Genomic DNA, 13,391 nt, shown 5'->3' with positions numbered 1-13,391 from the left:
TGTCTTCGGCACATATAGCATTTCTCAAGAGGATATTCTGTTTTGTAATATGAAAAGCCACTTTAATGAGCAAATGCTGAAATACACTCTCATCTCTTCGTAAGTAATTAAAATTTTAAGACTTAACTTACTCCACTTGCAGGTCTCGTAACAGATTTTGCTGAATGCTTTTATAATCTCGACGTAATACGTAGGGCTTCATCCAAGTATTTTTCCTTTCTTCCGCCGCTTTTCTTCCAAATACACGCACAATGTAATCGTGGCACTAGCAACTGCAGCGCATAGTAACGCGTTGACGTCCGCCATCTTGAAATTTGGCAAAAAATATGACGACAGTGTAATACCCCTTTCCTTTATCAAAGGAATATGACAGTGTAATACCGACCTAAGAAACACAATGCAAAAGGTTGTTCTGAGTTATTCACACGATTTTGGAAAGGCAGAAAATATCAGTGACTGGGGTAAAATCACAGAGGGAGTCCCACAGGATTCAATTTTGCGTCGACTCGTATTCCTTATAGATGTGTATGACCTTCCACTTAACCATTCAACAAGCAAAATTTTTCCGTTTTGTAGACGATACTAATCTTATAATAGATCTCACCAGACAAAAGGCAACAGAAGAGACTGTTTATGGTGTTTCTCAAACACTTATCAAGTGCTCCTCTGAAAATGTACTCTCCGTTACTTTAGAGAAAACACACTTTATTCAGTTCTGTACAGGAAACACAGCCACGACAATAGTTGTAGTACATGAACTGGCGCCAGTAAATAGGGTAGAATGCTCCAGTTTCCTGAGTGTACATTGTGATAGAAACTTGAACTGGAAGAAGCATATTACAGAGCTTCTCAAACAATTAAGTTCAGCTGCTTTTGCTATTTGTATATTTGCTAGTCTTGAAAACAAACGAATCATTCTCCTGGCATATTCTTTTATATGTTTCCACTCAATAATGTGATACGGAATAATTTTCTGGGGTAACTTCATTTAGAAACAAATTACTCAGTACGCAAAAGCGAGCAGTAAAAATAATATGTGGCGTCCGCCTGCGGTCTTCGTATAGTTACATTTTCAAAGAGCTAGGCATTTTAACTGCACCATCACAATATATATATATTCGCTAATGAAATTTATCATAATTAACCCATCATAATTCGAGAAGAATAGTGATGACCACACCTCCACCACTAGAGGAAAAAATGACCTTCATTAGCCAGTACTAAAGTTGTCAGTGACTCAGAAAAAAATTCAATATACAGCAACAAAAAAATTGATTATCTAAAGAATAACATAAAATGCCTGACAGAGAGCAATGCAAGTTTTAAATGTAACCTAAATTCATTTCTCTTGGATAACTCCTTGTATTCGATGCACGATTTTTTAAAAAAAACTGGTAGCCAGTAAGAAAAATGCCACACCTACGTTTTAAGTATAGTAGCACGGGTAGGACTAAAAAAATGCGACGATGGTTTGATAAGTCTCGTAAAAAAGCAATAAAAATGGTTGTTTCGTAAATAACTCACGTTACATCACGACATAGTCTCCTTTCAGGCATTTTCTCTTAGTCCAGCGATCGTCCAGCTTTTTCATCTCGTGGGAAAAATTGGTTCTGTCAACTCTGCAAAATATTCGTTGACAGTAACTATCGTTACCTCGTTTGATGAAAATTTCCCCCAGCAAGCCTAAGTTTCAAGCTAGGAAACAGGAAAAAGTCATTTGGGGCCAAGTGTGGTGTGTAAGGTGGATGAGTAACAAAATTCAAAGCCCAGTTCATGCAGTTTCGTCATTGTTATCGCTGATGTGTGGGATGGTGCTTTATCCTGGTGAGAGAGCACTCTTTTGCCTGCCAACCAAATGGCTCTGAGCAGTATGCGACTTAACTTCTGAGGTCATCAGTCGCCTGGAACTTAGAACTACTTAAACCTAACTAACCTAAGGACATCACACACATCCATGCCCGAGGCAGGATTCGAACTTGCGACCGTAGCGCCCTCTGGGTTCCAGACTGTAGCGCCTAGAACCGCACGGCCACTCCGGCGGCTTGCCTGCCAACCTTGGTCTTTTTACAACTAACGCAAGTTTCAAACGATTCAGCAATGAAGCATAAAAGGGTACAATTATGGTTCTGCCTTTTTCCAAGTAATCTATGACGATTATTCTTTGGGAATCCCAAGAAACAGTGGCCATCTCCTTACCAGCTGACAAAATCGCCTTTATCTTCTTCGATGCACTTTCACCAGCCTTTGTCCATTGTTTTGACTGCCGTTTTGACTCTGGTGTGTAATGGTGGATCTAGGTTTCACCAAAAGTCACAAATCGGCACAAAAAGTCTTGACGACTGCAACTGAATATCGCCAAACAAAGTGCTGAAATGTGGTGCCGTATGTGCTTTTGGTCGACTGTGAACAATCGCAGCATCCACCTCACACGCAGCTTGTCCATAGCCAATTCTCAGTGCAGAAAGTTATGCATTCGCTCAGTGGAAACGCCTGCAATCTTTGCAGTCACACGAATTTTTATTCGGTGGTCTTGCATTACCATATGATGGATTTTATCAATGGTTTCCTTTGTCGTGGGCTGAACTGGACGCCCTGAGCGCGCTTCGTCTTCGGCTATTGTCCGAGTACGTTTAAATTCATTAATCGAAAAGTAAACGGTCTTCAACGATGGTGCAAAGTCCGCGTGAACTTCAAAGAATTGTTTTTTGATTGGTGCGCCAGTCCACGCCTTCAAATGAAAATTTTTGTTAACAGCACGAAACTCAGTTTCCTCCATTTTTCAACCGCTGTCGACACACTGACAAATCCAGACGGCTGTGAACAATGAACTTACGCTGTACATTGTTGAATTTCTTTACATGATCCTTGCAATAATGAAGCTTCCCTACTACGAAAGCAGAACAAAATTATTTCATTCTTTCGTGAAAATTTACCAGACTTGCCAAATCATTCTGGTATGTTCGTTGATATTAACACTACATACATATACATACATATAAATGAAGCAGGCAAACAGGAATACAAACGTCTCAAAAATGAGATCGACAGGAAGTGCAAAATGGCTAAGCAAGCATGGCTAGAGGACAAATGTAAGGATGTAGAGGCTTACCTCACTGGGGGTAAGATAGATACTGCCTACAGGAAAATTAAAGAGACCTTTGGGGAAAAGAGAACCACTTGTATGAATATCAAGGGCTCAGATGGAAACCCAGTTCTAAGCAAAGAAGGGAAAGCAGAAAGGTGGAAGGAGTATATAGAAGGACTATACAAGGGCGATTTTCTTGAGGACAATATTATGGAAATGGAAGAGGATGTAGATGAAGATGAAATGGGAGATATGATACTGCGTGAAGAATTTGATAGAGCACTGAAAGACCTAAGTCGAAACAAGGCCCCGGGTGTAGACAACATTCCATTAGAACTACTGACAGCCTTGGGAGACCCAGTCCTGACAAAACTCTACCATCTGGTGAGCAAAATGTATGAGACAGGCGAAATACCCTCAGACTTAAAGAAGAATGTAATAATTCCAATCCCAAAGAAAGCAGGCGCTCACAGATGTGAAAATTATCGAACTATCAGTTTAATAAGTAACGGCTGCAAATTACTAACATGAATTCTTTACAGACTAATGGAAAAACTGGTAGAAGCCGGCCTCGGGGAAGATCAGTTTGGATTCCGTAGAAATATGGGAACACGTGAGGCAATACTGACCCTACGACTTATCTTAGAAGCTAGATTAAGAAAAGGCAAACCTACGTTTCTAGCATTTGTAGACTTGGAGAAAGCTTTTGACAATATTGACTGGAATAATCTATTTCAAATTCTGAAGGTGGCAGGGGTAAAATACAGGGAGCGAAAGGCTATTTACAATTTGTACAGAAACCAGATGGCAGTTATAAGAGTCGAGGGACATGAAAGGGAAGCAGTGGTTGGGAAGGGAGTGAGACAGGGTTGTAGCCTCTCCCCGATGTTATTCAATCTGTATATTGAGCAAGCAGTAAAGAAAACAAAAGAAAAGTTCGGAGTAGGTATTAAAATCCATGGAAAAGAAATAAAAACTTTGAGGTTCGCCGATGACATTGTAATTCTGTCAGAGACAGCATAGGACTTGGAAGAGCAGTTGAACGGAATGGACAGTGTCTTGAAGGGAGGATGTAAGATGAACATCAACAAAAGCAAATCGAGGATAATGGAATGTAGTCGAATTAAGTCGGGCGATGCTGAGGGAATTAGATTAGGAAATGAAAGTTTTGTTATTTGGGGAGCAAAGTAACTGATGATGGTCGAAGTAGAGAGGATATAAAATGTAGACTGGCAATGGCAAGGAAAGCGTTTCTGAAGAAGAGAAATTTGTTAACATCGAGTATAGATTTAAATGTCAGGAAGTCGTTTCTGAAAGTATTTGTATGGAGTGTAGCCATGTATCGAAGTGAAACATGGACGATAAATAGTTTGTACAAGAAGAGAATAGAAGCCTTTGAAATGTGGTGCTACAGAAGAATGCTGAAGATTAGATGGGTAGATCACGTAACTAATGAGGAAGTTTGAATAGAATTGGGGAGAAGAGGAGTTTGTGGCACAACTTGACAAGAAGAAGGTATCGGTTGGTAAGACATGTTCTGAGGCATCAAGGGATCACCAATTTAGTATTGGAGGGCAGCGTGGAGGGTAAAAATCGTAGAGGAAGACCAAGAGATGAATACACTAAACAGATTCAGAAGGATGTAGGCTGCAGTACGTATTGGGAGATGAAGAAGCTTGCACAGGATAGTGTAGCATGGAGAGCTGCATCAAACCAGTCTCAGGACTGAAGACCACAACAACAACAACAACATATACATATCCTAGAAACTTACTCGTTCCACATCATTCGATAAAAAAGCCGTTCAAATGATATATGGCACATGTAACTAACTAACTACCTAACAATCTCAGACAGGGTCTCACGGCCAGTTCATTCACTAATGCTATAGTTCAGAAACAGCTCTTCTCCGGTACCAACCGACAGGCAGTGTTCAGCAATAGGTCTAACGGGATGTTGCCAGTAATGCACACAGAACTAGAGGCTGTCTCATCGTGTCTCACACATGCTCAGCAAGGAACGTGTTTTGAGACCTTAATGAGCCCGGAATATTATGCCGCGCAGCATGGCGTTTATGACACGTGACTCGAATGTGGATGATTGTAACGAGGCGACGTGCTCACCTTATTGTTCTCGTTCAAGTTGAGTGTGGGCATGTGCAGCTTTCGGGCGTAAGACTTGGACCAGTCGATGGGCAGTATGTTCCCGAAGTTCCCTGTGATCGTCCACCACATCCTGAAACACAGACAAGAGAAAAATATGTAACTGTAGCAGATCATAAGGAGAGGCGAGCGAACAATTTCAGACAACAGAAGAAACACAAGGACCTTTGTAAAAAAAGTTTAGGTGGTCGGTTTACTTATTTTTATTTATTTATGCATTTTGGTAACGTTGGTGCTTCCAGGGATCCTCTTACATCTAACCAGATATTCTTACAGAGTTAACCGTACATAACAATAACCAAAGGGTAATGGTATGTAGTCAGAATAAATCAGGAGATTTAATATCGTTAGAGTTAAACCTCAGAAGTTTGCGATAGCGATAATTTTTGCCGTAGTGACAGCAATAATCGAAAACGTTCGCGCGCTGGTTTTGAATTCTGTCAGCCTTCTTTTTTTCTTCGCTCCACTATGAAATACATAATATAAATAATAATAATAATAATAATAATCTACAGAGAATCCACCATTTTGTCCCGGAGGGCTAACGAGTTGGGGCATATACGATTGATGCACACTGACGCCCTATTCTGAACCGCATTGCACCCATAAATTGTTCGTCTTACTCCATGAGCAAGATAACTTAATATTTCTATTACATTACATTATTATTAATATTATAGGCGTATATATCGGGATGGTCATATGGGCTTTGTAAGTACTAGTATAGTGTAATAGTTGTTTGTACAGGGTGTTTCAAAAATGACCGGTATATTTGAAACGGCAATAAAAACTACACGAGCAGCGATAGAAATACACCGTTTGTTGCAATATGCTTGGGACAACAGTACATTTTCAGGCGGACAAACTTTCGAAATTACAGTAGTTACGCAAGTGATGTGAAAGATATAGAAGACAACGCAGTCTGTGGGTGCGCCATTCTGTACGTCGTCTTTCTGCTGTAAGCGTGTGCTGTTCACAACGTGCAAGTGTGCTGTAGACAACATGGTTTATTCCTTAGAACAGAGGATTTTTCTGGTGTTGGAATTCCACCGCCTAGAACACAGTGTTGTTGCAACAAGACGAAGTTTTCAACGGAGGTTTAATGTAACCAAGGACCGAAAAGCGATACAATAAAGGATCTGTTTGAAAAATTTCAACGGACTGGGAACGTGACGGATGAACGTGCTGGAAAAGTAGGGCGACCGTGTACGGCAACCACAGAGGGCAATGCGCAGCTAGTGCAGCAGGTGATCCAACAGCGGCCTCGGGTTTCAGTTCGCCATGTTGCAGCTGCGGTCCAAATGACGCCAACGTCCACGTATCGTCTCATGCGCCAGAGTTTACACCTCTATCCATACAAAATTCAAACGCGCCAACCCCTCAGCGCCGCTACCATTGCTGCACGAGAGACATTCGCTAACGATATAGTGCACAGGATTGATGACGGCGATATGCATGTGGGCAGCATTTGGTTTACTGACGAGGCTTATTTTTACCTGGACGGCTTCGTCAATAAACAGAACTGGCGGAACCGAAAAGCCCCATGTTGCAGTCCCATCGTCCCTGCGTCCTCAAAAAGTACTGGTCTGGGCCGCCATTTCTTCCAAAGGAATCATTGGCCCATTTTTCAGATCCGAAACGATTACTGCATCACGCTATCTGGACATTCTTCGTGAATTTGTGGCGGTACAAACTGCCTTAGACGACACTGCGAACACCTCGTGGTTTATGCAAGATGGTGCCCGGCCACATCGCACGGCCGACGTCTTTAATTTCCTGAATGAATATTTCGATGATCGTGTGATTGCTTTGGGCTATCCGAAACATACAGGAGGCGGCGTGGATTGGCCTCCCTATTCGCCAGACATGAACCCCTGTCTGTGACTTCTTTCTGTGGGGACACTTGAAAGACCAGGTGTACCGCCAGAATCCAGAAACAATTGAACAGCTGAAGCAGTACATCTCATCTGCATGTGAAGCCATTCCGCCAGACACGTTGTCAAAGGTTTCGGGTAATTTCATTCAGAGACTACGACATATTATTGCTACGCATGGTGGATATGTGGAAAATATCGTACTATAGAGTTTCCCAGACCGCAGCGCCATCTGTTGTTGAAAATTGTAAATACTGTAATTTCGAAAGTTTGTCTGCCTGAAAATGTACTGTTGTCCCAAGCATATTGCAACAAACGGTGTATTTCTATCGCTGCTCGTTTAGTTTTTATTGCCGTTTCAAATACACCGGTCATTTTTGAAACACCCTGTATATCTGATGATGTGACGATAAAGCCTGTGAGGGCGCTAAACGTTCATTCTCCGACTATTCGTCTATTTTATTCTTACGAACACGCATCTTCGTGAGAGATTTCCCAGAATCTTAATTTTGACCCATAATGTGATCATCTATATTCCACTTTTAGCAGTGCCCGCCTGGCTAGCTGCGCCGTCTAACGGGCTGCTTCCCGAGCGGGAAGGCGTGCCGGTCCCCGGCACGAATCCGCCCCACAGATCAGTGTCGAGGTCCGGTGTGCCGGCCAGCTTGTGGATGGTGTTTAAGGCGGTTTTCCATCTGCGTCGGCGAATGCGGGCTGGTTCCCCTTATTCCGCCTCAGTTACACTAAGTCGGAGATTGCTGCGCAAACACAGTCTCCACGTACGCGTACACCATAATTACTCTACTACCCAAGCATTTGGGGTTACACTCGTCTGGAATGAGACGTTCCCGGGGGGAGGGGGGGGGGAGGGGGGAGGGGGCGAACCGCACACTAACCCTGGGTTCGATGTGGGGCGGCAGTGGATGAGTGGACTGCTGTAGCCTGTTGTGGGGACGAAGCCTCTCCGTCGTTTCTAGGTCCCTGGTTCCATACAGAATACAGGTAATAGTGGGAAAAGCGTTTCTGGAAAACAGAAATTGGCTAGCATCTGATACAAATGTATGTATTAGGTAATCTTTTCTGAAGGTATCTGTCTGTAGCCGTGTATGGTAGAGAAATGTGGGCGACAAGGAGTACATAGAAATCCAGAACAGAAATTTTTCCAATGTAGTGCTACAGATGAATGCTGGATTAAGTCAGTAGATTGGGTACGTAATGATAAGGCGGCACTAAATGTAATTGGTTAGCAAAGAAATTTATAGCACAAATTGACTGAAAGGATTGGTCGACAGGAGACATCGAAAGGCATCAACAAATCGACAAAGTGCTGATGGAGGGCAGTGTGGGGGTTAAAAATTGTGGCAGAAGATCAAAGCTTGACAACAGTCAGCTGCTTCAAACAGATGTAGGTTGTAGCATGCGTGCACAGTGTAGACTTTCTTGGAGAGTTGCATCAAACCAGTCTTCGGGAAGATAACAACAACAACAACAAGGTACTGTGCCAGCAAAAAGCGTGCCTTATATTTGCTTTTTAGTAAACCAGACGTGTGCCGTCGATGTCAGTGTTTTTAGAGACGGCGGGAACACTGAGGAGCTATGCTTGGAACGAGGTAGGAACTGATTTCCCCGATGCTGCAGCTGGGACGTTTGATTTCACTAGTAAGCAAGCAGGCTGCGTCGATTTTGGCGAGTGCGTGGTGGCGCAGAGTGTGGAGCTGGGCAGACACGTCACGTCGCTCCACAGGGGGTTATCTGCCGCGATGACCCCCCCCCCCCCCCCCCCGCCCGCCCCGGCTCCACCCGGCCAAACTGCAACATGTCTAATCGGCCAGACTGCTACACCACTGGCGAATAAGAAACCGGCTGGCCTGGCCCCACACTTATTACGCAGTAACTCGAAGCAGTCACACAAATGGGCTCCCTGTCTTTTTTTAGTCGACGTGTAAAAGCCTCCGTAAACGATCACACATTTTGCCAAATTTAACAATGTTTGCTTAATATTTGACCGTGTACGGTGCAGTTTGACGTGTTTGTCAAGCGTAGATCGTGTTTGACTTGTTTGCGAGAAATTTTGATTGCCAGAAAGTTTGACAAGATGGCGGACGTGATTTTGTGTCGATGTTTCGCCGCATACGTTTAATGAAAAATTGTTTTACTACGTTTATCTCACTGTATCGTGAGTTTCCACGACTTTGGAAACTACGATCGAGTATAAACACTAACAGCATAGACTATTACCAAAATGTAGAGGTATCACATCTTTCCCAGACATATACACTGAACAGCCAAAGAAACTGGTACACCGGCCTAATATCGTGTAGGGCCCTGCGAGCAACCAGAAGTGCCGCAACACGACGTGGCATGGACCGACACCCCCGGGATAACAAGGCCGTCCACAGTGTTAATGACGTCACACTAAGCGGCCCATAGCCGACGCAGCAGTCCACGGACACCTCCGTACAGACGCGCCTGATGCTAACGATCTTCTGTCCGTCATACAGAAAGGAGCGAACTATAATTCGAACCAAAGGCCAAATTATATATATTCTTGTAAACAGCATAAAGGTTTATACCGAAATACCGTTTACATATATGGGCAGGAATAGGTTCTAGAACTCCTCTGAAAAGTGTTTATCTTCAGTACCAGAATGAACATCAAATTGTCAGGTTTTCTAAATAGAAAAGCACTTTGTTAGTAACAGACAGCAATAATGAGACTTGCAGTTGGTGATTTCTACGTGGAAAAGGAAATAAGCTGTAGAGAGATTGAAAATGGTAAGTGAAGAGAGCCTCAGCCTTTTGCTCACATTCTTACATGTAATGCACTTGGTTGTTTTTCATTTCCGTACCTTTCATAACATTTTTAATATTGTTTCAAGAAGTGTATCTTCAATAGCAGAGTGAACTTCAAATTGTCAGGCATTTCTTAAAGGAAAAAGCAGTCCCTTAATATCACAGTGCAAGACAGAATCTTGTGTTCAGTGATGTCTATGTTAAAAGGAGAATATTTGATATCTATCTTTTGTTTCCATTCTTTATTACTGGGGATACGTTTGTAAAAATTCTTGAAAAGAGCTGTCACCATGAACATATGAGTAAATTCACAATAGTCATGTGTTTTATGAGATAAAGCGAACTCTTGTTACCTTATTGTGAACGAAAGTTGTGAGGGTTTTGCTATGTATGACAGTGTTTAAGATAACTTACTTTCAGTGTAATAGCTTGAAAATGTTAAGTCCTGCTGTCAGTTGGCATTTGCCACCACCTGTATGCGAGATTTAAAGCTAAATAGTGTTCTGACAATTATAAAATAGTTGCAAAGTTCCTCAATCGATTAAACTTATTCCTGCCCGTATATGTAATCGGTATTTCGTTATGAACCTTTATTCTGTTTACAAGAATATATATAATTTGGTCTTTGGTTCGAATTATAGTTGGCTCCTTTCTGTATGACGGACAGAAGATCGTCAGCATGAGGCGCGTCTGTACGGAGGTGTCCGTGGACTGCTGCGTCGGCTATGGGCCGCTTAGTGTGACGTCATTAACACTGCTGGACGGCCTTGTCGCATGGACTCGACTAATGTTTGAAGTAGTGCTGGAGGGAACTGACACCATGAATCCTGCAGGGCGATCCATAAATCCGTAAGAGTACGAGGGGGTGGAGATCTCTTCTGAACAGTACGTTGCAAGGCACTCCAGATATGTTCAACAATGTTCATGTCTGGGGAGTTTGGTGGCCAGCGGAAATGTTTAAACTCAGAAAAGTGTTCCTGGGGCCACTCTGTAGCAGTTCTCGACGTGTCGGGTGTTGCATTGTCCTGCTGGAATTGCCTGAGTCCATAGGAACGCACAATGGACGTGAATGACTGGAGATGATCAGACAGCGTGCTTACGTACTTGTCACCTGTCAGAGTCGTATCCAGATGTATCAGGAGTCCCATGTCACTCCAACTACTCACGCCCTACACCATTACAGAGCCTCCACCAGTTTGAACAGTCCCCTGCTGAAATGCAGGGTCCAAGGACTCATGTGGTTGTCTCCATACATGTACACGGCCATCCGCTCGATACAATTTGAAACGAGACTCGTCCAACCAGGCAATACGTTTCCAGTCATCAACAGTTGAATGTCAGTGTTGACGGGCCCAGGCGAGGCGTGAAGATTTGTGTCGTGCAGTCATCAAGGGTACCCTAGTGGCCTTCGAAAGCCCGTATCGATGATGTTTCGCTGTATGGTTCGCACGTTGACACTTATAGATGGCCCAGCAATTTAAGGAAGGGTTGCACTTCCGTCACATTGAACGATTCGCTTCAGTCGTCGTTGGTTCCGTCCTTGCAGGATCTTTTTCCGGCCTCAGCCATGTCGGAGTTTGACGTTTTAGCGGATTCCTGATACTCGCGGTACACTCGTGAAATGGTCGTACGGGAAAATCCCCACGTCTCACTCGGAAAGGTGTGGCCCATCGCTCGTGCTCCGACTATAACACCACGTTCAAACTCACTTAAATCTTGATGACCTGCCATTGTAGCAGCAGTAACCGATCTAACAACTGCGCCAGACACTTGTTGTCTCATATAGGCGTTGCCGACAGCAGCGCCGTATTCTGCCTGTTTCGTATCTCTGTACGAGTGTTTGAATTCGCTTGCCTATATCGGTTTCTTTGGCCCTTCAGCGTATTACGCTGCAAAAGGTTTTGAAAAAGATCAATATTTTAGTATACAGTAACAGTAACATGCATGCCGAAGTGGAACGTCATAAAAGAAATCGTAGTTCTGCGGTTCTTCCACGGACGATGTGGGCTATATGTTCCCATATTATGGTATTTTAATGAATTGTAGTATTTTAATGAATTATCATTAGAGGCTGAAGTAGAAGAGAATAAATTTTCGCATACTTGTGTCCTTTTTTTCAGTGTGAGGGCGAAGTGACGCTAAACAAGTTATAAGGCGTTTCGCTGTGCATCCATACAAAGTTGATGTAATCGTTAGGTTCTGAGTGTAACATTTCCAGTAACAGGTTCTCAGTTCTGTATATTTCTCACTCATTTTAAACAATTCCCTGGAACAGCGTCTTTTTTCTTCTGTTGTAAACACAGCGCCAGAGTCAATGTTAGAAACGCTTTATGTGCATTTGTGGCCATTCCCACTGTACTGCCAAAATACAGCATACACGAAAAGCGTCTGCTTGTAAAGTAAGTTTACATCGACAAAGTTTCCTTTTTACGTGTACGGGCTCATTTGACAGATCCATAGCTACATAGCAGCTCTTTTATGGGGGCCTTAACAAGTTTTTACAATTTTCATTGTCTATGCGAAGAAAGTTGATGTAATCATCGGACTCTGAGACGAAGAATTCCTTTCGCAGATTTTCGTGAGTAAATCTCTAATCCTAAGCCATCCCTGGACCAGCATCTTGTTTTCTTCTTCTTCCTTAAATACAGTGCCAAAGTCAATGCCAGGACTACTTTGTCCGATTTTGTGGCAGTTCTCACTACTATCAAAATATGAGCACGAAGAGCGCCTGTTTCGAAGTGAGGTTAGACTGACAAACATTGTTTGATCGTGTACGGGCTTGCTCGGCAAATCCGTCGCTAGATAAAAGTGATTTTTGTCAAACATGTTTGATCGCTTACGGGGCCTTAACACCACAGTACGAGTACCAACGCACACAGTTCATCCACAAAATGTACAATTTCGACTCCAAGACTTCCAAAAACAAAACTGGAACAAGTTACAGGGCCTGCCGAATACATCAACGTCTACATCTACATTATTACGTATCAATTCATAATTAAGTGTCTGGCTGTGAACCACCTTCAAGCTATTTTTGTACCGTTCCACTCTCTAACATCGCGCGGGAAAAACGAGCAATATTTCCGAACGCTCTCAGAGTTCTTTTATTTTATCATGATGACCATTTCTTCCTATGTAGGTGGACGCCAACAGAATATTTTCATAAACGGAGGAGAAAGTTGGTGATTGAAATTTCACGAGAAGATCCTGCTGCAACGAGAAGCGTAATTTTTTAATGTTAGCGACCCCAATTCGTTTATCATATCCGTGGCATTCGCCCCCCTATTTCCTATCTGATACAAATCCCACACCACACAGGTCTCGGACCAGTGTTTTAATCAGCGTGCAGCTTTACGTAGACGCACGTCAACTGCACTAGCAGGCGCTACAAGAGGGACGTTGAGCGTCACGGAGAAGATTGTTGTTCAAGTTCCCAGAGCGCAGGCTCTAAGAAGAGTTGGACAACAATATCACTCC

General features: G+C 43.1%; 1 protein-coding gene across 1 annotated transcript in view; it reads right to left on the bottom strand.

The window, feature by feature from the left end:
* The window catches only part of LOC124716979 (fasciculation and elongation protein zeta-2), a 430,057-nt gene that overhangs the window by 141,671 nt on the left and 274,995 nt on the right, over positions 1–13,391 (bottom strand). The window contains exon 2 of the mRNA XM_047243583.1: positions 5,209–5,320. Within this exon, the coding sequence (XP_047099539.1) occupies positions 5,209–5,320 (112 nt within the window). The remainder of the gene's footprint in view (positions 1–5,208; positions 5,321–13,391) is intronic.

This window comes from Schistocerca piceifrons, chromosome 9 (assembly GCF_021461385.2).
Source record: "Schistocerca piceifrons isolate TAMUIC-IGC-003096 chromosome 9, iqSchPice1.1, whole genome shotgun sequence".
NCBI lineage: Eukaryota > Metazoa > Arthropoda > Insecta > Orthoptera > Acrididae > Schistocerca > Schistocerca piceifrons.
Note: the sequence above shows the minus strand (reverse complement) of the source record. Positions and strands in the feature narration are given on the sequence as shown.